This window comes from Pseudopipra pipra, chromosome 13, assembly GCF_036250125.1.
Source record: "Pseudopipra pipra isolate bDixPip1 chromosome 13, bDixPip1.hap1, whole genome shotgun sequence".
Taxonomy (NCBI): Eukaryota; Metazoa; Chordata; class Aves; order Passeriformes; family Pipridae; genus Pseudopipra; species Pseudopipra pipra.
In genome coordinates, this window is record NC_087561.1 from 8,574,111 (window position 1) to 8,598,564 (window position 24,454).

The window sequence follows — 24,454 nt, forward strand, 5'->3', positions numbered from 1 at the left end:
TGTTCTCATCAGCATAAATACAAATGGAGAACCACAGATATTTTTAAAAAAATTTCGATTAGGTTAGCACCATTACAGCTCCTCTCTATTGGAAACATGGTTAGCAAACATTAGCTTTCCTCTGAAAAGATTCTGACATTTACCAAAGTTACCAAGTTACACACATTGTTCACACCACAGCTCATCATCAGAGGGTTATAGCCCATGCTTTGCATCCATATCCTCCTATCCAAGAGGATCCTAAGCCTGAATTCTTGGTGCCCCTTGAGAAGTATAAAGTGACTCATGAAAGAGCTTTATGTGCCAAAGCATCTTCATTGTCCTCTTTGGTTTTGGTTTTTTTTCAAAATCTTTACTGCAAACATATTCTGATGTCTCTGGCAGTTTTTTTGACTTAAAAAGTGGAATTTGATAGATAAGACAGTGTGTGCTGCATATCAAATATTCACAAAGGTTAATACCAGTGATGGCATAAATTTCTGTTGTTTCATATGTACAGTTAACCAGTGTGCTCACTGTCAACTTCTTAATTTTTTTACATTATAAGTTTCTGGTACATGATTTGATTTGTTTCAAACATGGGTCTGTTTTAATGTACTGGGGGTTTTGCATGTAAATAAATACATACTTAAATAAATTGGTTGCTATTGAATAAATCCTTTTTCAACCTACTCTTTAATTATCTGTATCAGGGCCTCCTTTCCAAGTGATTCCTTAACCTCTTGGTTCATAGATGTGCTCCATCTCCATCTCTGTGCTAATACAGAGATGTATTAGCACCTTACATCCAAATGCCTCTGTAATAGCAGCATTTATTAGAAGTATCAAAAAAACTCTCCTCTCTGGCTTTGCACAAGAATGACTAAATCTGCTAACAACTAGCACCAACAAATTCCAAGCATCCTCCAAAAACACTGTGTAAACTTAGAAGGGAAGAGGAAAATTGAGGCAGGGGGAAGTTCAAAACAACAAATTTGCTGCAACAGTATCCAAGCCTTTTCTGGTTTGGGAACAAAAATTCTAATCCTTAAGGCAGAAAAGAGGCTTGAATTTCTAAGGAGTAATGCACTGTGGATCCTTCCCTCAGTAAGTCACTTCAGTAAACCTTCCAGAGCTCTTAATCACCCTTTGCCATACCATAAGGAATCAGTCAATTTAGAGGGTATTGTTCAGCCAAGGAATAAGCAGATGAGTCTCACCAGTGTCTCAAACACAACTGTGCAACACCCAAATTAGTGCAGAATTGGGGGAAATGGCCTTAGAACGGCCGTGTGTATCTCCATGACAGCAGTCCTGCCATCCAACCCACCAGCACCAAACAGCTCAACTGCAGCAGTTTGGATGACAGACGGCAATACATTTCTTTGCCTTAAGGAAATTTCTCACAGGGCTGTACCGTTCCTCAAGCTCTGCAGTGAGCTGCAGGATGAGCTCTTTCCAGCAGACCATCATCACCCTGAAGGCCTGTCCCCATTCCTGCTTGTCCCTTGTTTGCAGCACCACCTGTTCTGGGAGGTCAACCACGGAATAAAACTGCACCAAGGACAGGAAGAGTCTTACTGAGAGATGACAAACTGGAGAGAGTTCTGGATGACATGACCGGGCTCTGTAGGCAGGGAAGCTCTTATTAACAGGAGGCACAGACATAAGTATGGGAGGAACCATTTCATGAACTCAATGAACTCGATTAATTTTTCATCAACCTTTCAAAAAAGCTTTTAAAAAAATCAGCTCACTATGCACAACAGAATAGGAACTGATAGGTGACTACAGTTAGAGACTGTAAATAATGTCTTACTTTAATTTAAATGTACCCATGTCACAGAATCACAGAATATGCTGAGTTGGAAGAGACCCAAAAGGATCATCAAGTCCAACCCTTAGCCCTGCACAGGACCATCCCCAAGAGTCACACCATGTGCCTGAGAGGATCATCCAAACACTTCTTGAGCTCTGTCAGGCTTGGTGCTGTGACCACTGCCCTGGGGAGCCTGTTCAGTGCCCAAGCACTCCCTGGGTGAAGAACCTTTTTCTAATATCCAACCAAAACATCCCCTGAGACAACTTCAGGCCATTCCCTTGGGTCCTGTCACTGGTCACCACAGAGAAAAGATCAGTGCCTGCCCTTCCTCTTCCTCTCACAAGGAAGCTGGAGACTGCAATGAGGTCTCCCCTCAGTCTCCTTCAGGCTGAACAGACCAAGTGCCCTCAGTCACTTCCCACATGGTTTCCCCTCAGGGCCCTTCACCATCTTTGCTGCCCTTCTTTGGACGCTCTCGAATAGCTTAATATCTTTCTTATACTGTGTCACCCAAAACTGCCACAATATTCAAGGTGAGGCTTCACCAGTGCAGAGCAGAGTGGGACAATCACCTCCCTCAACCAGCTGATTTGCTCACCAAAAAAAAACCCCACAAACCTTCTTAAATTATTTCTGCATTACTAATTTTTTATAAAGTAACTCACAGCATCTTCCAGGTTTTACAGATTAATGATACTGAATTTTAACTTGCAACTTGCAGTGCCAATTTCAGAGTAAATTTAAAATAAATATTTTTCTCTTGCTAGAACCAGTGTAACAGTCATCAAGAGAAGTATTCACGTCATTCAGCAAAAACGCAGCACACCACAAACTTAGGTTCCAAACCAGGAAAACTCTGCTTCTCTGCACCACAAACATCCTTATGTATTTCTACGCTGCCTGTTAAGACAACAAAAAGGAGTATGATAATGTTTATTTGTTTAAACTGATACAGGTATGGAGCTAATGCCAGCCTGCTGTTACTGAATTTTGCTAGTCTGATTTTCAAATAGACTCCCTGACAGGGTCAAGCTTTTCAAAGCAACCCATCAACAGATTATTTTTGGACTTTGAATTCTGTAGGTCTTGAATAGATTTATTTGGTGAATTCAGGTAGTAAAGCTTTTCAGATAGATTAATAGACTAAGTGAAGTGTCTTTCTAGACTATAATAGGAGGCTTAAGAGACCTCATTTTCTAAGAAATGTCAGCTATAGGTACAGAAGACTTCTTTGTACTCTGATTTTCTCCATGTATTTTCCATTTACGTGAGCCAGTCCAAGCCCTCCTTCCCACTGGCAATGTTATCAGAGAGACAATACCTTTCTATAACAAAAATAGCACAGAAACTTGCATAAGAAAAATGAATTTGATAACAATAGAATGAGTTTCTCATAATAATTTAATAAATTGAAGACATGAAGATTTAAATCCTCCAGAAGAGCTGCATAAAAGGGACTGATGAATTCATCAGCTCTTCCAAGCTTCCCCAAGAAGCCCAGACAATATTTCTTACCTCCTGTTCTACAGAGATCACCTATAAAAGAAAAACAGGTATTCAAGTCCCTCTATTATGCTCTTCTTTGCCTCTGGGGCTAAACTCACTATTGAATCTGCTGTAAGTAAATGTGAAACATTTAAAAATATTCCAATTTGTTTCTAATCTTTTTCATTATACTAATACACTTGTAACACCCTTTCTGGTTAGGAGCACGGTTCTGAACACTGAAGTTGCTATTTGAGCACAGAGTAAGCTACTGACCTTTATAGTTTTCCACTAAGCCAACAAAAGTCTGCAAAAACATGCCAGAAATGCAAACACAGTTAGGCTGTCACCAGCTTTAGTTAAGCACTGACAGGCCAATATTTCAAGAAGTCCTGAGACGTACAGAAACCACATCAAACAAACCAAATGATGAACTCCATGGGCTGAAAAATCCCAGATTATTTTGCAACCATCAACATAATTCAAAAACATCTCTCTCTGGCTATCAATTTTCTGTCACATTGGTGTTATGAGTAAGGACAGCAGGAAATAATTTTACACTGAGTATATGCAATCCATAAATTAACACTGCCTATTTAAGCAAAGAACCTTTGGGATTTTATTATGTTTTAATCTATGTTCAATAGAAATTTTTCATCCCATCAAAATCATTGGGTTATACAAGGAATCAGATGGTGGCCAGCTAATAGGAGCCTCCTCTTTACTCTGAATCTGTCCTCTTATTTTGTTGAGGGACTACAGGAACATGAAGAGAGATTGACAGAAACAGGATAACAGTAGCCATGAATATATGGCTATGCACTACATATTAGTTCCAAAAGAAGCAAGAATGATTTTATTTCTGCTCTTCATAAAAAAACCTTCCCTTCCATAAAATCTACCCATGATACAGTAGTTGAAAATCTTTCAAAGCAGTACCAGCACAGTCACCAAGGTTGTGGCCTAGAAGGGAATATTTTCATGCCATTTCATATCCTAGAAAGAAATGCAATTTAACTCTCTTGGCTCTGGATCCTTTTATAAGCTATGGCTTCCCTTCACTTACTTGGTCCTATTTTTCCTCCCTTCCAGCCCCCTAAACCATTCTCAAATAAACAATATCCTGCTATCACACAATTAACTTTGAATAAAAACACAAGAGAGAGAGTATTACCAAGGAATAAAGATAAACCACTGAACTGCCACAATGAAAATATTTTCTTTTACCAAAAGGACGGTTCAAAGAAATGTAAATAAGTTCAGTATCTAGGATTTTCATGACTTCAGCTAAGCAGAATAAATGTGCTGGGTCAACCAATAAGTGAAACTAATCACGTTCTCCAGAGCTGTGCTCTCCTGACAAGCCGCATTCTCCGGCCTCCTTCTAAAATCGTTGTATCTACAGAGTCCATTCAAACTTCCCGAATGAGGCAGCGAATCCAAAGCACAGTCAGCTAATTAGAGCCAACAACGTGGGAAATGCAAGATAATTATATTCTTTTCCTAAAAGATTTAGTTCTGAATATCAGTTTTGGGAGGCCAGGGGGGAGCAAGTGAGAAATTAATCTCACGCTGGAAAACTTAACTCGCCTTTGTGAGACTCTCATAAGGAATGAAGTAATAATACTGTGTCACTTATTAAGGAACATTACTGATTACAGTAATATTACACAGAGTTGCTGCTGTACACATAATTTTAAAATCTTTGTCCTTGATATAAGCAGAGGTTGTCTGCACAAACAGAAGATGTGCATTTAATCCATGATGCAATTGTACTGAAAAAGAATAAAACCAAGCTTGAATGGAAAGAAAAATATAAATAAAAATCAAGGTTTTTTATAAATAAAGATAACCATGAGAGGAAGGATTCTTCCTCTAAAACAATGTAATCAGGGTTTCTGTGTTTAAAAAGTGTAATTGTTGCCCAAGACTAAGAAAAGCTACCTAAATGGATGACTGTGGAAAGACTGTTCAGGTGAAGAACTTGGGCTTGTGATTAACTAGATCTGAAAAATAACCATTTATTTAAGCTAAGAAAGCCCACATGTTCTCTTTCTCCTGAAAGACAAAAAATCTACCCAAAAGCAGACATTTGAGTGACATCTAATGGAAGATCATGATGGACACTACAGACATTGGCTCTTGCAATGGATATTGCTGCTAACAAGGAACAGAGAAGGGGCCTGAACTAGAATATCCAACCAGCATTTTATACAGCTGAGCAGACTGTTGAAAGGCAAGTTTTGGCATCTGAGTGTCCAATTTCAACACCTGAATTCTCCAACAAGGTGTTAACGCCCTTATGGGCATTAATTCTCTCCAGAGAATACTGGAGAATATCGCACAGAAAGTCTTTCAGCTACAAGCCACACACAAGCATCCTCTCAAACGACAATATCATCCTTACTTATTCCCTCCTCTGCCATTCTTCTCTTAAGAATCTGGATAACCATCACATGTAATCTTTATTATCACAATTGATCTTGTATGTTCAATAGACAAGCAGGACAGAAGCAGTCATACTGCAGCTCCACAGAAGAATGAGAAAATACCACTTAGGGAAGGACACCTTTCCTTAGGATTCCTGGGAGATTTTCCTCTTTACTCTGAAATGAACTGTAGAAAATGCCACAGTTGTCCATAGTTATACATTAAAAAAAAAAGAAAAAATAAAAAAGAGAGATTCATCACTGTACTCAAGCTGTCCTTTCTGCTGAGGAAGCCAAAGGTACTGAGAGTATGTATCTACCAAAAATACCTGCTTTACAGCTCACAGGTTGGCTTTGTGAGTAACTTCATACTGCAGCTGAATAGTCAAACTTCCATTCACACTTTAATTAGAGGTAAGGGGAGCGCCTACTGTTTGCATTTACAATATCTCTGGTTCGTGAGCAGCGGGAGCAAGTTCAGCCATCACAACTGCTCAGCTTGTGCTGCTCTGATGCATCGTTTCAGCAGGGGGACAATTAAGCAGAGCCATTCACAGCTGAAGATATCCCCAAATTTTGCCAAGTGCGGTCGCTAGTGCTTTATCCTTGCTACTGTATCTTCTCAGCCACTGCATCACACAAATTACCAACAGAATCCATCTCTCTATCTGCTGACAGCATGGGCGTGGAGGTGTCTGTTCTCCCCTGAACATGTAGGATATTCATCCCGCTAACTCATCCACTTATACAGAGAATGAGCATATCCTGCCTCATAACAGGAGATTAAATTTTTGCAGAAAGCATTTGAAAATAAAGCATCATCAATTAAAGTGGTGGTATTTGAACAGCTTCATTGCAGAGACTGAGACAAAGGAAAAGCAAGCAGGAGCGTTGAGCAGAAGGAAGGAGACATAAGAAGTGGCTTGCTAGGATCTGAAAAACCCATGACAAGAGATGCTCAAATGAAGTTTTTTCATGGTTACAAATTCTACTTACGGGTTAAGAAAAAAATCTCAGACTATAAAGGAAAAGAAAGAAAGAACAAGAGAAGAAATTATGTTCCTATTCAGGAAACTGATAGTTTACAAAACCAAAATTATGATAAAAAATATTCCATTTTGAAGCTACCACAGGTAATGCAAGCTGAGGAAGAATATGATCCCTTGGCAACTAAACAACACACAAAGTTACAGCAAATTTGTAAAGATTTTTATCACTGTATTGCCAAAAAGAACTGCTAAAGACCATTTTAAGAACCATGGTGACACAAATCTGGTTCCATCAGGCACATTAACGCAATCTACACCAGCTGTGATCTGGACTTACATATTTTCTGAAACCTTAAATGCAGTTATTTAATAAATTTGCTACAATTGTAAATACATTTTAAAACACACCTGAGCATTCTACAGTTACAACTGTCACCACTGTGTACTGCTGAAGTTATGTTCAATGTACCAAATTAGTTCAGGTAAATATAGGGAAAGTCTGCTCTCAGGGTAGCAGCTGGAGGCAATGGTGTTATTTCAGATACAAACAAGGAAGCATTAGTAAAACTTACAATAAAAGTGCTCTGAGCACTTTATTTTTGATCACTTATGACTACAGAGCAAGACAATGGAAATTTTCAAGCATAGCACTTAAAAATCTATCTAATCTTTGTTTAACAATCATAGTTTTTCAAAACAGGAATCCTTTGAGCATACAGCAATGCACCAACGAAAGAGTACATTCCCTAAAATGTGAGAGGGGCTTTTATTTCAACTTTTGGGGTTCTAACTCATTTGAGTTGGAAGAACAGATTGCTCCAGTGAAGGGACAGAAGCCACAGCCAACGGGCCATCTGCTGAGCTCCTCTCCTGTGGATCCTACACCAAAAGGTGTCGTGATGGAGCAACTCAGGCAACTGGGATACACATCATTAAGTAAGTGACAGAATGAAGGATGGAAAACTTTTGAGGGTAAGTGTAGACAAACATGATCACTGCATCACTGCATTTTTTAAAAATAAAAAATCAGAAAGATGAACGTATTTGCTCTGAAGCCAGAAGACTACTACTGTATGCACTGCAAACAGGGTTAGCCTCGAGGTTTGCTTTGATTTTAAAACAAAACTATGGTAACAGAGTAGATTTAAATGGTCTCTTTTCTATCTGCATCTTCTAAGAACTCCTTTACTCATTTAATAAAACAAAATGTTCTCCACCTTCACAGCAGAAGATTGTTTAGACCAGTTAGTACCCACTGGAGTTTTGCTATGTCAGCTCATTTCAATAGAAACTTGTTAACTGGTTGTTTCTAACAAAGGTACTAAAATATTTTCAAAGTCTGATACTCCATTCTGTATTCCTTCAAGTAACTTTTAATACTTCTGAATTAGGATAAGAAAAGTCAGTGTATACACTGCCTACAAGGACATATAATTCAGTGTATCATTTCATAACCCAGCTGTCAACAGAGACAACATTTTTATAATCCATGTATTGTATGTGTGCCAGTCTGAGATGAATAGTCCTGTAACTATAATCAATACTGTTCATTCAAACAACTGGCAGCAGCATTTCAGACAACTGGCAATTTCATCAGTTTTACTGGGCTGCCCAAAAATAAACAGCTTGAGAGGGATGAATGATCTCTGTGGTTATCTATAAATAATACTAATCTCAGTCATTTGTTTTAGAGGGTTCATCACTGGGAGCTGCAGAAGTCTCATATCAGTGCAAAAGGCATGGCAGGCTTCAAGAAACTAAAGAAATGCTGATGGATTATACTGCTGGTTTTTCATTCACACGGTTACTGGTTTTACATACAGGCTCCACTGAAAGTTCCAGGATCCCTCCAGTGCTCCAGCACCTCCAGCTTTGCAGGAAACTCAAACCATCTCAAGGACTGGTAAACACCTCAAAAGTCAAACCAGACTCCAAGAAAGTTTCAGCGATTGAGCAAACCTGGCCTGGGTAGTGACCAATGTCACGAGGAAACAGGAGCAAGTTTGGGATCTTTAACCACTTCAGTGTGAAACTTGCCCACTCTCAAGAGTTTTTGAGAGCTAAACAAACCTAACACCTCCATGTGAATGAGACAGCGCTGAGGCTGCTGGGTGCGAGGTGAACCCGGGCAGACGGGGAACAGAAGGCGCCATTCACAGGCCTGTTCACTGTCTCTGGGAAGTGAAATAGCTCTTTTTTTCTTTTTTTTTTTAATTATGCTCTATCTGCTCCTATCTATCAAAGCAAGGCAAGAACAGAGAACAGAGAAAAAGGAATAAAGACAGCAGACTAAAGGGAAAACCCACATCTCCGCGGAGCACGGATCCCAAAGAAAGCTTTCAAAGCCCTGAAGTGAAAAAGATCTATTTGCTGCAGTTGTAGTGATTCTGTCTCTCCTGGCAGCCTGGCTGGGCTGTGGGCTATCACTGCAACACCACTGCTGCCCAGCATGAGAACCTGCAGATTTGTGGGTCACCAGCCCCGAGCCACTGCACATACCTTCTGCTCCTGCAGGAAAATCTCAACCACTGCAAATTATTATTAGGTTTTCTACCCTATTTCACTGGTTAGGAATTACAAGATGGCTGGTGTGTGCTCTAGGGAAAACAGAGGAATGATCAGTTCTCCCAAGGACCTAGAGGCTGGCACTCCTTGGCTTCCAGGCAGGATTTGTGCTGCCACGAGGCATCACTGCAGAGAGCTCAATACACCACTGGACTGCAGCAATTCTCTTCTGTGGATACCATGAATGGGAGCCAAGGCCATCACCTCAGCTCCTTCACACAGAGCGTACTGCTCCAAAGAAACACCATCAGATGAGCTCTGCAGAAATGCCCAAGCCCTCTGAATAGAGTACCAGGCAGGAAGCAACAGCATAGGTGTGCACACTCAGGTAACCAAACTGCTGCTGGACCATGATTCAAAAGCTACATTACACCCCCTACAGCCATAAACAATCACTTTTCAGTCTTAAAGCCCGTTGCTCAGAAAATTTATACCCTGGTAATTAAAATAATCTCCAAGTTGTAGCATTATCCAATTTACAAGCTTATTGCTAGTTTAATGTGACTGACAATCAGCACGCCCAGCCACACCACCCCAGCATTTCAGTGGCATGTTTCTCTCCTAACCACCAACAGCAGAAAGATTAATGGCACCAACATCTTTGAAAAGAGAAAACTCACTCACCAGTGGACAAACAGGGGGAAGTTCACAACCCACCTGATTCCTCTACACCTCTGAGAAATGAGGCAGGCTGTGGCTGTGTTAAAAGGAAAGCCTTAATTATATTGTAAAAGTAAAATTGTCTGCAGGACATCTATACAGAAAAGGCAGCTTTTAAGAATGGGTGAATTTATCAAGCTGCACATCTTTATTGCTTTGATCATCAATATTTTAAAGTTACTACTTTTTATTCTGTATTAGCAATAAATCACTACACATTTTAACTGTAATCATCACAGCACAAGATGATACACTTCTCTTGGAGATTTAGAGTCGGACTCAGTCACAGAAAACCACCCAAACTGGGTAGAAGGATGGCTAAACTGGTAAAATAAAGTCTCTCAGTTTCAGGTAAATGAATAGGTGGCAGCATACACCATTATTAACCTGAGGTCGATAATGAGAGCTGAAATGAACAGTTCTAAGTGGACATGGGCCTTTGTACCAGAGCCCCACTCCTGTGGTTGGCACTAATTGACCCTTTTGCTGGCAGGCTCAGGGGAGAAGGCAGGCAGCAGCCTCTGAACTGCAGGCTCTTCTCTGTCATGCAGAACAAAGTCACAGTCCTGATTATCCAGGAGGTTTAATCTTAATGCTCTACACTTCTATAGCTTCTTTCATCCAGGGATGAGGCAGGCAGGACAGCAGGGGAGACTCAAACCGCTATTGCCCTTCCCACACCCATTTTGCCAAAGGAGGTCTCCTGTCTCTGGACTTTTCAGACACTTTTTGCAAGTGTACTCCACTCACACTGAATTACAGAGCTGAATTTCTGAGAAACTTAAATGACAGATTCATATTTCATACATAGCTTCACTCACGCTTCTGGACAACGCAATTAATAATAATTTTTTATTTTAATCTCCTTTCAGAGAATGTTACAATCAACTGAAAACAACCCAGCATATACAAGAAATACACTGGGCTGATATAAGCAGTTTTAGAGACCATAAAGCAGAAAGCAGAATTTTGTCCAGAAAGATGTAATTTTTAAATTCATGTGGAGATCTTGATTAAGGTAGACTATTCTAGAGCAGCAGATTCTGGAATCAATTAACAAAACAATTCTTATTAACACAGAGAATCTCCAGACAGTACCAAGATAGCACAGAATCTTTCAGAAAAGTCCACACAGAAAATATACTCCAATATCAAATTGTATCCTCCAGCGTATGCAGAGATTGCCTCAAATCTCAAATGCATCTTATGTGAAACAGGGGCTAGCACTGCAGAACAACACAACAAGAATTTAAGACAGGAAGTGCAGATAATTTATCTGAATAAAGCTTCCAGGAGAATAACTGATTTATGTTGATGCTGATCCAAGCTGGAACATGACCAGGATGCAGAAGTTAGCAGCATCACTACCCACAATAGGTTCCCTATTTATGAAAAACAACAGGGTGTTTTTACAGATGAAAATAAGTTAAAATGTTAGCTTTATGCTTCAGCCAAAAGACCCTGTTTTGCCAGAGATCTGTTCTTGAATTATCTCTAGAGCGACTCAGAAAAAGGTACCATGTTTTTCAGTCAAGACTATCACTGTTCATGCAAGCACCTAAGAGACACAGTGAGTTAAATTTCACAGAAGAGTCTATCGGCTTTAATGTCACACAGCCTCTATTCATGAAAGAATTGCAAAATCCATAAACTGACGCAGAGAAAAATAGCGAAAGCTTCACAACTACACCCCCCTCCACCCCCCAAAAAAACAAATGTAGGGGGAAAAGGAAAAAAAAAAAAGAAAATCTGAAAGTAGAGATGGTATAAGTGCCTTCTGCTAAAAGCAAGGTCAGCACTTTCCACTGGAGACTATTTGATTTACACTATTTTGTTTCAATTGAAAAACAAAATCTTTCCTTGGCAGATTCTGCTCTACACAGTCTATTACAGATACTTCTGAGATACCCAGCATCATTTATAAAGGGACACTTATTACTGCTGAACGTGATCATTTTGCTAAAGTTCCCAAAGTTCCAAGAGGAAATATATGCAATGCCACACAAGGGTGTACTCAGTTAGTTGCTGAAGTCAAGAGTCTGGACAACCTGCGTAGTCCTGGAGGAGAGGTACACTACTGATTAAGATGTTCAGAATCTCCCTTGGCTGTCCTGGATCTATATCCCCTACTTATCCAGAGGCTTAAAGCCAGGAATACTCCATGAGGGACTACTCTGCTTTTAGCCTTTACTGACTTCACTCCTTCAAACTCCCACAGAGCTACTCCAGATTTACCCCGGTGTCAGTCACGTCAGACAAAGATCCCGTTACGTCTCTTGACTGTCCCTATTTATCTAACGGGACCCAAAGAGGCTTTTTTTTTTTTTCTCTCTTTCTCTTAGAGTAGAACAATGAAGCATTAAAACATGTGGGTCCTACAGGTCATTGCAGATATACATAACTACACTCTGCATGAAGTCAAGCTATACTAATGCAGCTTTAAGGCAGCTTCCACACCTGGAGTGCCCAACTGGAGTAGTGGAAAACTTCAGGAGGGTTAACTGGTCTCATTTTAATCAATTTTGGGCTTATCTCACTGCTTTTCCAGGTAATAAAGTAAGTTGCCTGCAGATGGTGTGGAAAGACATGCCATACATACTTGAACTGACAAAAATCATCTATCCATAAAATCCATCACAAGCAGCTTGAACTATATACCCAGAAAAAAAGCAGACAGCTTCTCCCAAACCACACAATTTTATTTTCACATCCATCATCTATATGTCATTATAAAAATTGGACAGAATAGGTGCTTTTAGACTGAAAAAGGCAGATTCATGCCTGCAGAAACGTCTTGCTAACTCAGACTTCGCCAAATTGTTTCAGTCAAGAAAAAAAAATGTACAAAACAGAAATCATCATTTCTAAAACAAAACATTTGGCTTCAACTGAAATGGAGTCAATTTTTTTATATCTGAAACTATTAAAAAAGCTTTTATTTTTAATTCTCTAATTTTCTGCTTGATTCCAATCTAATCTTTAAAACCTTTTTTGGAACTACAACTGAAATGAAAGATCAGAAGTCACACAGCTTCCATAATTTTCAATCATGATGTTCTGGGATACACAATTAATTTCTGCGATGCACAGAACAGCAGTGGGATCATGGTTCTACAGAGGAACTTGGTCTGAGCTGGCTGAGGCATTCAATATAAATATATAAAAACTACCATTAGTCATGAGAATCACTCTGCTGACATGGTTGAAATAGGAAAGAAATAGGATTAGCTGGCACAGTACGACCACGTACATTTTTTCTCTTTAGCATTATTTTCTATTCATCAAGAAGTCCTAAGCAAATAAGCACAAAAAACAATATTTTAAAAAAATTCAAAGTTGGATAGCAGGTATTGTGCTGACTGTTCACTCATTCAGCATTTCCTCAGGTCCAACTCCATTTGGCATATTCCACAATGGTAGTGAAACCACTCTGCAGATGCAACCTGACCACTGCACAAACACTTCAGAGAAAGACAGGTGACTACATTAAACTTGCTAGACAATTTAGAATCCCCCTAACAGTTTTGATTCAATGCAGGGTTAGACTCTGGGTCAGTCCTTTGCAAATCAATACACACTAATTAGCTCTCATCTAACTGCTGGGGAAAAGAATGCACATGAACTTGAGTTTTCTGATCAGCAGACTTCATTAGAATTCAAACTTGGTGACACAACTGGTAAAGTCTAAGAAGATGAACCCCCTGTAAATGGTAAGAATCAGTGTCCCTCCTGTAGAGAGGCTACGGAAAGTTCATCACCTGCACAAACATACCAATTACTACCTCTCCCCAAACCATCTTCCCCCCTGCACCTCCTCCACAGAAGAAAAACACAAAACAACGACATCAGTGACAACCACCAGAAAGTTTTAAGGAATTTAACATGCACAGCAGGGCATAAAGGCAAATCAAGGTGTGTGTCATGATGTAGCAACCCTGTGATTCATGAGGCCTGATCCATGTTCGCTAACCGGCTGCAGCACCTATATCTTGGACTCAGATCTCTCAAATGGAAATGAGACAACGAAATCATGGGAGGCAGCAACCCCTGAAATGCACTGCTGCACATCTCAGGAAATCTGGCAGCTGTGAGATACTGATTACAGCACGTTTTACAGACCTCCCTGAGAGAAATCAACAGACAGCAGCACTTCTAGTAAAGATGGTTCTTTCCCCTATCACTCAAATAAGCAGTTTGAGTGTGGGATAAGGTAGGCAAGAATTGGGCACATGCTGTGCTGTTGAACTATGGACCATACTTGTAATAAAGACCCCGGGTGCATAGGAGACAAAGAAATTTCCAATATTAAATTTGCTTTCTCTCCAACAGCTTTGCTTCATTCAGGTAAAGAGCTGAAAATTCCTCTTTTGTCAAGTGATAGATTGGCTTGCTGTACAGCTTTGACACATGTTCTCCCAGGTCCATCAGTGGGAATGTGTGTCTTCTTCCAGCAAGGACAGTAAATTTCTAAGTGCTAATTTCAATTCATTTTTCAATAGGATGAAAAGTAGGCTGGATTTTGGTGGGGATTTTCTTCTTTTTTTTTTAATCCTTTTCCTTTTTTTTTTTTTTTTTGGTTTTTGGTTGGTTGGTTAGGTTTTTTTTAGGAAGTGGAAGAAGTGATCAGTAAATCGAAGAAGGTGCTGTTGCAGAAGCTCTCCAAGTTTTTCACTGAAAACAACACCCTGCAATACCTGTCAGATACATGTAAATTGTACTAGCCTTGTACAAGAGATAGCAAAACTGCACTACCAAACAGGACAAATCGACTGACTCCCAATCATGCTACGAGCCACCAGAAGATGCCACAATTTCCCAAGTTCAGTCCCTTTACCACAAAGGCTGGACCCAAATACTCGATGTTTGCATATGACAAAACTGTCAGTGGTGAAATCAGCAAGCACCATTACACTCATCAGCCCAGGACAAAGTGTGAAAATAATGAAGTATATAGAAAATGAAGTAAGTATAGACTAGATACCATCAGAGAGTGGATATACCTTTCCCAGAAAGCTGCATATAACTTTATAGACAGTCCTTTTATTAAAAAAGTCCCAAGGCAATGAAGTCCCCATACAGTCCTGCATTTTTTTTAAATTCTTGATCAGAATTTCAAACATCACATTTGAACAAACTCCAACAAATACAAGCCCAGCACAAGGGCAGGACCACACATCCAAAGGCAATCACTTAAGTTACAAGTGGTCTGAAAGTGAACATGTAAATTGCACTTGACAAAACCAAGCAAAAAAACTTTCAGTGTATCTGAAATGTCCAAACAGTCTGGTAAAATAATTACATACAAGTGACCAGATAGATCATTCCAGCAGAAGAGTGCTCACCTGAGCTATTATCCAATTTCAGGAGAGCAATTCACCCTTTTTACAAGTGCCTGGGCAAGTTATCCACAGCACTGTGTCCCTGCAGATTGATCCTCACGCATAAGGGCTCTGTGCCTCCTGTGCAGTGTTTGTGTCAGGGTTGCACATTGCCACTTGCTATTTTAGAAACAGTTAAGATGATAAAACAGATCCAGAGCCTCAGACAAAATGAGAAGGATATGCAGGAATGAATGCTTTGTGGATACACTGACATAATATGTTACTACATTCACCCTTCCTCTTTACGCAGACACCTCAACACCCGTTTGTTTCTCTCTTGCTCTGTGTATATACGATGGTTTTACCACTAACAGTTACATCTGTGTGAGATCAACTGAAAAGGCATGCACTGCCTTTGAATATTTCACATATAGCTACACACTGATATATGAACTCTGCATCTTGGTGATAATGAAATATCTCCAAACTCCCCAATACTGTGAGGCTGTGTGGTAGTTATTGGTGTCCACACTGCAATGACTACAAACGGTCCAACAGGAGCGTCTACTCTAGAGTCCTCATCAGATGAGTGCACATCAAAAACTCTAAGATGATTTCAAGTTTGAAATACTCTGAATACTCTGAAGATCAACAATAATATAGAGCATGTGATACAATAAAGGGAAGCCTCTGGCTCTGATGGGAAATACAACACACACATATTTAGAGGAAGAAAATACCCATGGATGAAATCTGGAAATTGGTTCTACTGCTGTGATCATCACAGTTTCACAGAAAGTGGTTTAATCTAGATCAATCATTTAATCATTTCTATAATTCTATTTTTAGATCACCTCATTGTTCCAGTGGAAGTACAAGCTCCCATACAGCAAACCTCATGACAACAGGTACAGAGCTTTTGGCTGCCTTATGAGCTTCCTTAGAAAGGGGGTCATGGCCTTCCAGTGATCTCTACTCTCCAGCAGCATAGAAAGTACTGCTCTCAGGCTGCAACTGAAATGCCAAGACAAATTCACACAAACACCTTTCTCAAAATAAATGAACACAGATTTTCAATTATATGGGCTGGCCTGGTTTGAAATGAACTATGAAACCAAACTGTTGCTGTTTTAAAAATAACCTATTCTAAAACATTTTAAGGATACCTACTAAATCAAAATTAGCATTCCAAAATTGGTGACGACAAAATATGTACTTTAAATGGAAAATGTTAAATCGATGGTTTGTGACAATAAAGAATCCCTGCAAATACATCAGCTCCCTCATTTCACACCTTCTTGCATAACAGTCCTACACTTGCAGTAGGATGGCCTCCCACTGCCCAGACACCGAACACAACGAACCCAGAGAAGAGAAACCCACTGTTTCTGTGGCTCTTGGACAAGCTCCCAAGTCAGCCTTCAACAGAACTGTGGGGTTTTTCTGTTGTTGTTAAAAGCTTCTGTCACAGGCTTGTTTCCCATCATGGCATCTCCATTTCCTCCCAGGGATAAACTACAGCTGTTACATATTTATTGGAATGTCTAGTTAATCAGGAGCTCTCCATCCCACCCTAACAGCCCTACAGGTGCTCCAGGCCCAGCATTATATAGGAAAAGTGAACAATTTCATGTCTGCATCTGCACAAAATCTTTCTGAAACTAGAAAAATAAATGGCACTTTTCATCATGCTTTACTCTTCATTCATTTGGTGAATTCAGAGTTTCTCAAGTGTCCATCCATACAATGTATTTTTTCCATCTCTATAGTGTGAGTTAAATGGAACCCTAACATCTAAACAGTACATCAATGTTATGTATGCAGCAGAGAAGGAAAGAGAGTCAGCTCATTTTAAAATTAATTAAAAAAATAATAAAATACAGTTGAAGGTGGTAGGGTTCCTTCTGCTAACACTGAAATCACATTCAGCTTAATGAAAAATCACCTGCTCTGCCATGAAGTGGAAACAAACTTCAACTGGAAAACACCTTTCACCTTTTGACCTAGGCCCAGTACCACAAAAGCTCCAACCCCTAAACTGAAGCCACCTGATTTTGTCATACAGTAGTAACATACAATACTTGAGCACCTTCTGCAGCACATAAAAGGCATTCTCAGTGATCTGTAATGAGTAGAGTTGTGCAGAAAGCACATTTCCAGGTGTTTTACCACAGAATGATGCAGAAACCAGAGTGCATTCCATGTCAGGAGAGTTCGGCATCCACCCTGTGCTCGCTACTCACACAAAACCACCAGTACACGGCCCAGACTTGGCAGGACTCTCCGAGACACATGCTTATGCTTTTGGCAGAAGGGAGCTGACCACTTGCAGCATCAGTGTCCTCTGCCAGCTGGCCAAAGAGCACACAGATGCAAGGGAAGCAAATTATCTGCCCACTGGCAAAGAGAAATGCTGAACAGCACCTTAGGAAAAAGCGTGTGTGCGCATGTGTTCCCGTGTGCGAGCGAGTGTGCGTGTGAGCGTGTACACACAGACACCTGTGCTTTGGGAAAGAGCAATACAGTCAAACTGGGAAAATTGGCTGCTACTAGTCCTGTGGCATCATTTTCTGCAACATTCTCACGGCAATGAACAGGCACTTTTCCCATTAAAATCTTCCAAGTTGAATTTTAAAGATTAAACACAAGGACAGCAAAGATGCCAAAGTATATTTTTCTAAGAAAGTCTGAAATCAGACCCCTTCAAGAATGGACCCACACAATCACTTAGAGGATTTCAGCAACTTAAGCTTAGCATGTCTTTGCATCTTCCCTCTTTATTTATCTCTTCAAGAATGAGAGCTTGTGAAAAAGCTCTCATTCCCATTACACACCAACATTCAATAAAATACAAAAAGCCTTCTGGGTTCAGAAGATATATTAAAAAAAAGTCAGAAAAACTAATGGGACAAGAATTTGTAGCTGATAGGTTAGGTTTAGCTGAGAGATGGAATCTGCCTGCAGATTAATTAGATTCTGCAATCACAGCCCCTTTTCATCCGCACGCATCCCACCACTATCATTACACGATCAACAGATTTTAATGAAAACTAATGCTTTCTTTTGAGAAATTCCATGGGGGCTATGTATAAGGTTGAGTTTACTTTTCTAAATATCTCTTGAAAATTGTACATAACGCGAGTGCACATTTGTCGGCTGTAAAGGTGTACAACAGCAATTTTTTGCAATGACAGTGCAGAGAGGGAATATGAGATCTGTGTGCTAATGAGCTGACACTGCAGAGGCTGGAGCAGTGTTAGTATAGTGCACTACAAGTGCAGAGCAGAACGACATACGCGGGTTATTTCCAGGGAATACCATCTACAGAACTACACACACAATTCAACATTAATACCAACATCCTTCACCAGGGGTTATAAGAAAAGCGTGAAAGATGTTGCTCCAGTGACAAATTTATATATTTGAGTTGTTATAGTCGTATGATTTTAAAAAAGCCAGCTGACTCCCTGCATGAGCATTTTAAAAGAAAATATAACATGATTTTGATTTTATACATTCACAGACCAAATTAACTTCCTTTCTGCTTCTTCTGATAGCAAAAAGATGCATATTTTAAAAGATGTAATAATTTCCCTGGAGCCAACTGATAAACTTCAATTCACCTTTAAATACTCAGGAATTTTCATCTGTGTTTGCATTTGTTCTCTGTTAAGATATCATACAGCTAAATAAATAAATGGGCAGATAAATACAGTGGATTAATACTGTATGAATATGTGTAAATTAAATATACAGAGAGGGGCTCAGTGCTAGCAGTGAAGCAGGGAATACATGTACATAAATCAGATTATGCATCATTTAACTGAAAAAGGAATGAGGGGGAGGGGCTTGGGGCAGGAATTTTCTTTTGCTTCTAAACAAGTTTCTTCCCATGTTGGGATATTGCCAAATCAGCCGTACCAGAGGTGGGCATTTTTTCTCTGGCTCATGAGAATACTTCAGAAGAGGTTTTTTTCTCTTGCCTCTGGAATGCACCAGATTGCATCAAGCGGGATGTGCAGCTGTACAGTAAGAACATAAGTCTTTCCTGAGCAGAGCCCCCCTCAATTCCTGCACACATGAACACGTACTACAGTCACTACCATATAAATCAAAGCAAAGGAGAAAGAAAAGTATTATTTTACGGATACTGACTAGTACAGGCACCAGGCTCAAGCTACACATGCTACTTTCTCCAGTTTCCCCTCAGTTCCTGCACCTATCCCAGCACAAAGTCAGCCCCAGTCTCCCTCTCCAGTGAAGGTAGGCAGTCACTGCAGGTTCCTCTACCATGGATCCCTGCCAATTGCAAATATCGATCAAACGGCTGTGTGACATCACTGGAGACAATATATGCTTATCTCCAAGTGAAGTAAAAACGTTGTGGAAAGAATTCCTTCATGGATGTGGTAACACCCTGAAATTATCTGCCACTCCACTAGGAAGCGAGGATGTGATTAAAGGTACTTAAGCTGGAATGTTAACTAGGTAATGGGACAAGCTTTTAGTTCATCCTAATGCATTGATACACATGAGCGTTCTGACTTTCAAAGACAATTGCTTCCAGATTCAAAAGACCAAATGTTCTGCTATTTTTTTAATGTATTTTGAGCTACTGGAAACCTATCACTGGTGACTTGGACTCACCATATTTTTCCTAACAACAGTATCATGAGATGGTTGACATAGCTATGGACAAGGTCACCTTTTCATTTTTTTTCTTCTGTTTCTTTTTACACATCTTCTACTTTTAAATAGGTTACTGTAGGTTCATGTTTTCTGGTCTACAGTTCCTCCAGAGATTTAAGTTTTCCCAATTTTACTACACCGGTAATATGGATGTTGGACACGCAGCCCTATAGTACAGAAAACAATCTCACTAAAATAACCACGGCTTTAAATAAGCAATGACAAAAATCATTAGATGTCAGAAGATGAATAGCACACTGACTAAATATACTGACTGCCCCTAAACAAGCATATGGTTCACTTGTCTTGGTGGGATCTTTAAGGAAGTTCGGGTAGAACTTTTAAAAAACAATTAATAATTAATCACCTAAGCAGTTCAATGTATTTAGTTTAAATCCATATAATTGATATTTAGGAAAGTGTGTTTGAGATACAGCCTCTTGAAGGGATTACACTGATTAAGGATTAATAGTCTGATGTTTGTTGTAAGAGCTGTTGAGGCTGGATAGGATTAGTAAAATAAGATGCAAAGTAGAGACACGCTTTTATTTACCATTTTTTTCACTTTACCAAATATTTTTATTGAATACTACATAATTAACCCCTCTGCAAAACTTTTAAAGGTCCTAATTCAAAGCCCTTTGAAAAGCGTAATGCTGCACTAGCAAGAAGCAGTCACATGGGGGATATGTTAGAATATCAATCCAAAATTTGTCCAAATATTTCCTAATTGGATATTTTCTAACCATCAACTTTCTCAGAATATACAGTGGGACAGAGGAATATAAGAACTATTCTATCCCCAATAACAAAAAAAATAAAGAAATAAGATATTCAAAACATGAAATTGTTTTAAAGTAAAAGATATAAGTCTTCTGTACTCTAGTACTTCATTATATTAGTACAATGCTTCCTGTTTGAACATTTTATACTGTGAATATAAACCTGCATAGTGTGAGAGGAAACCTGTTTCAACACAAAGTTACTACGTTGCATTCAAAGGTCCTTTAGATCATGTACAGACATAAATCTGCACATTGCAAAGTGCATCAACTAAGAGGACTCCTTTCATTTTCAAAGGTTCAAAATCAAAGGTTCAAAAAAATAGAACTGAATTTGGAGACATCAGTAAAATAAATATCCAGGAACTACTATTGGTAAAGGAACGCTTTTTAAAATGCAGAACACGCACATCTCTTTCTGAAAGAGATTTCGCATTTTAACACCACATTAGCAATACTCAAAGTTCTGTTTTGCATCTTCTGTTAATAAAAGCTCAGATTATACGTATGCACTGCTTGTGCAGAGCTATTTCTCATAATGCCAAGCGTTCTGATCCCATTTTCCCTCCCCTCAGCTCTAACGGTATCTGTCAGTTTACAGTCAGTCTCCTCAGCTTTTCACAGGACTCGCACTGTAAGAAAACAACTCAGTATTTCAAGGCAGAGGAGGCAAATAAGCCCCTCTAGCTTTGTCCCCTCAAGGTCATGTCTAAACAGTTGTTTCTGATCTTTTCCTACATAGCATTATATGCAAATTATGCCTTTTCACACACCCAGGTTCTAGCCTCAACAGAAAAGGGATCTTCAGCAGCAATTCACTGATCACAGCTACACAGCACTGATATACCAACAACATGGTTGTTTTTCTGGAAAACAAAACTAAAGGGATGAAAAGAAGTGGTGAGAGAACTTTTCCTAAGGTACTATTCAACCATATAATGCTGCAAATCTACTAAACCTCAAGTAACTGCACACATTTGTTGCACTGTATTGCATGACTGAGAACTCCAGGCTACCAGGGAGAAACTGAATGTAAAGATACATAACAAATAAATATTTTTTAAAAACCACGTATTTACTTACAAGCATTTGTCACTGAAAAGCTGTTGGAAGAGTCCAAGTGATCTACATGATAGTTCAAATGGAAGGGCTTTTCTGTGGTGTTTTGGTTTGTGTTGTATAACTGCACAGCAAATCGAAACGCACTGTGCTCCTGAACAGTGTTCCTCATGAAAAGTCCACCTAGGATGGAAAAAAAAAGGATAAAAAGGGAAAAGGTATTTCAGAATGGATTTTGAGGAGAAACAGTGCCAATAAGTTACATTTGCATGCTGCACACTGCAGGAAAGAATGAACAGGAGCAAGCTGAACCTGAGCACATAACTCTGACAGATCACCTACATGAAATACATATTCCAAGCCCAAAGTTAGGCTTTTAAAGCTACACATCACATCCAGGTGCCCCCGAGCGATGGGAGTCGCTAGGAGCTGCAGGTGCACCTTGAAAACCAGGCCACTTCCACACGGATGCCCACACAGAGCTTTAAAAGTCTAACTTGGGGGACCGTGGCTCCTAAATCATCTCCAGACTACCGAAATATCGCCACCGTAGAGTTATGTGCGAGGACACGGCGCCGTGGCAAACGTGCGGTTTCACGGTCTGGTGGAGCGATAGCACGGCCGAGCCAAAGGATGCTCCGAGGGACGGCAGGGAACAGCCCCCGCTTCACTCGCTGCCCTCAGCCTCACGGCTCCCTCGGCCCCGGGTTTAGGGCACGTCGCTACAGATTCCCGCCGTGACTCTCTCACATTATGTGCTCCACGGGATGCGCCGCTCCAGGGCACGGTTCCGCAGAGCGCGGACCCGATCCCCGCCGCTCGCAGGGGAGCGGGAGCCCGGCGCCGCTCGCAGCCGCCCGCCAGCGCAGCCCCCGGGCACCGCCGCTGCCTCTCGCCCCCAGCGAGGGGAAGGAACCGGAGCGGGGCTGGCTCCTTCCCGGCGGCGCCCGGGCTCGCCCCCCGCTCCCCTCCGCACAACTTCCCCTCGGCTGGCGGGGAAGGCGCGGGTCGCGGTGCCGCGGCGGGCGCTTACCTATACTGATGGTGTTGGGGAACCCCGCCAGAGCCTCCCCCAGCAGCCCCGCCAGCAGCAGCAGGAGGGTCCGGGGCGCGCTCTGCCCCATTTTCTTCAGCCCCTGCGGTTCAGCCCCTAAACCGAAACTGGCGGCACAGGCATGGGCGCAACTGGAGACTCGGAGCGGTGTCAGTGGTGGTGGCGATGCTGGCGGAGGTGGTGGGGAGGATGGTCCCCCTCCTTTCTTCCCTTCTTCTTTTTTTTTTTTTCCTCTTTCCTTCCCCAAATCCCTTTGCTCTCGTCTTCACCCCAGCCTGGCAGGGCTCATTGGCTGCGAGATTGCCTTTCTCCCCCCCGTCTCCAGCAGCCCCCCCCCAGCGCAGGGACTTCCCCCAAAGATGGTGGGTAGCGGAGCCGGCGAGGCTGCTCCGCCCGGGCCGGGAGGGGGTTATCGATCAAACTTGGCGTGAGGCGCGCTGGCAGCCGCTCCGCTCCGCTCGGCCCGCCCGCCCAGCCCCGGCGCCGCCGTCTCCCGGCCGCGGCTCCGCGCTCGGGGCTGCGGTCGGCGGGAGCGCACCGGCCTCACGTGGGGCGGCCCCCGGGCTGCAGCTGCCCCTTTAAAGCTGCATCGCCTCGGTGTGTGTGTGAGTGTGTGTGTGTGAGAGTGCGGTGCGTGCGCCTGTGGGCGGGCGGGGGAGGGAGCGAGCAAGGGAAGGAGGGGCGGGAGCCGAGCCGGGCTGAGCCGGGGCCGGCAAGGGAGGCCGGGCGGGTGAGGAGGAGAGGGCGGTCGGGTCCTGGTCGTGCCCGGCGGGCGGTGCGGGCGCCCCAGGACCGCGAGCCGAGAGGCGGCAGAGGCTCCTCGGGGCCGGGGGCGAGAGGCCCGGTGAGGGCCGGGGCAGGCGGGCGGCGCTGGGCCCCGCCTGAGGGGAGAGCCGGGAGCGCACGGGCTGCCGAGGGAGGGCTGGGAAGGGCCACAGCAAGGGATGCCCAGGCGCTTTCCCGGAGGGGCTGCCTGCCTTGCGCCCTAGTGCTCCCCATCCCTCCTCCAGTGCCAGCGCCTTGGCATCATCCGCCCACTGTGCCATGAAGTGAAGAAAGGCAATGAAGAGTTTAATCCCACACTAGGGAATATTAGGTCCTTCCCAACCAGCTCTAAAGGAAGGAACTCCAACGGAGTCTCCCGGTTTCATCCCTGGTGCTGTAGAAAGGCAGGACATGTCTGAGCTGCCCCAGCACAGAGCACAGCACGGGCAACCTGATGGGGAACAGCCAGGTGTGTGCCGGACATCCCGCATACCTGGAGCACCAGTCCTGAGCCACTTGCTCTGCACATCCACAGGGAGCTGTTGTGCTGGGTTGAAGCTGGGTTCTCGGAGGGGTTAGTCTTGTACCCATCTCCTTGAAACCTCCCTGTATGGATCCTGCAGCTCTTTTCTTTCTGCTGCTTTGGGGCTCACAGAACTATACAAAATGTAGAGAGAAAAGAGATATTAGGTCAAGTAGTCCATCTCATAGGCCCAGCAAAGACTGTTCTTCCCTTAATGTTTTACCTCTGATTTCAGCAGGTTGCTTTACCTTAGTGTTCCTCTGCTTTCTTTTTTTAATCTTAATCTTAGACTCTGGCACTGTTTGGGTCTATGTTCAGTTCTTTCAGGGATA

At 41.9% G+C, this 24,454-nt stretch overlaps 1 protein-coding gene across 6 annotated transcripts in view; it reads right to left on the reverse strand.

The window, feature by feature from the left end:
- Nucleotides 1-24,229, reverse strand: part of GRIA3 (glutamate ionotropic receptor AMPA type subunit 3) — a 147,072-nt gene extending 122,843 nt beyond the window's left edge. Inside the window, exons 1-2 of one of the 6 annotated variants that reach the window (XR_010433988.1) lie at nucleotides 22,814-23,423; nucleotides 21,805-21,963 (exon numbers count right to left, since the gene is read on the reverse strand). Coding sequence is in view for 5 of the 6 variants with exons in the window: in XM_064669848.1 (XP_064525918.1) it covers nucleotides 21,805-21,963; nucleotides 22,814-22,904 (250 nt within the window). In the remaining variant the exon portion in view is untranslated. Of the gene's footprint in view, nucleotides 1-21,804; nucleotides 21,964-22,813; nucleotides 23,427-24,092 lie in introns of those variants that run through there. The other 5 variants (XM_064669849.1, XM_064669848.1, XM_064669847.1 and 2 more) reach the window with 5 other exon arrangements.
- Between the last annotated feature and the right edge of the window lie 225 nt (nucleotides 24,230-24,454).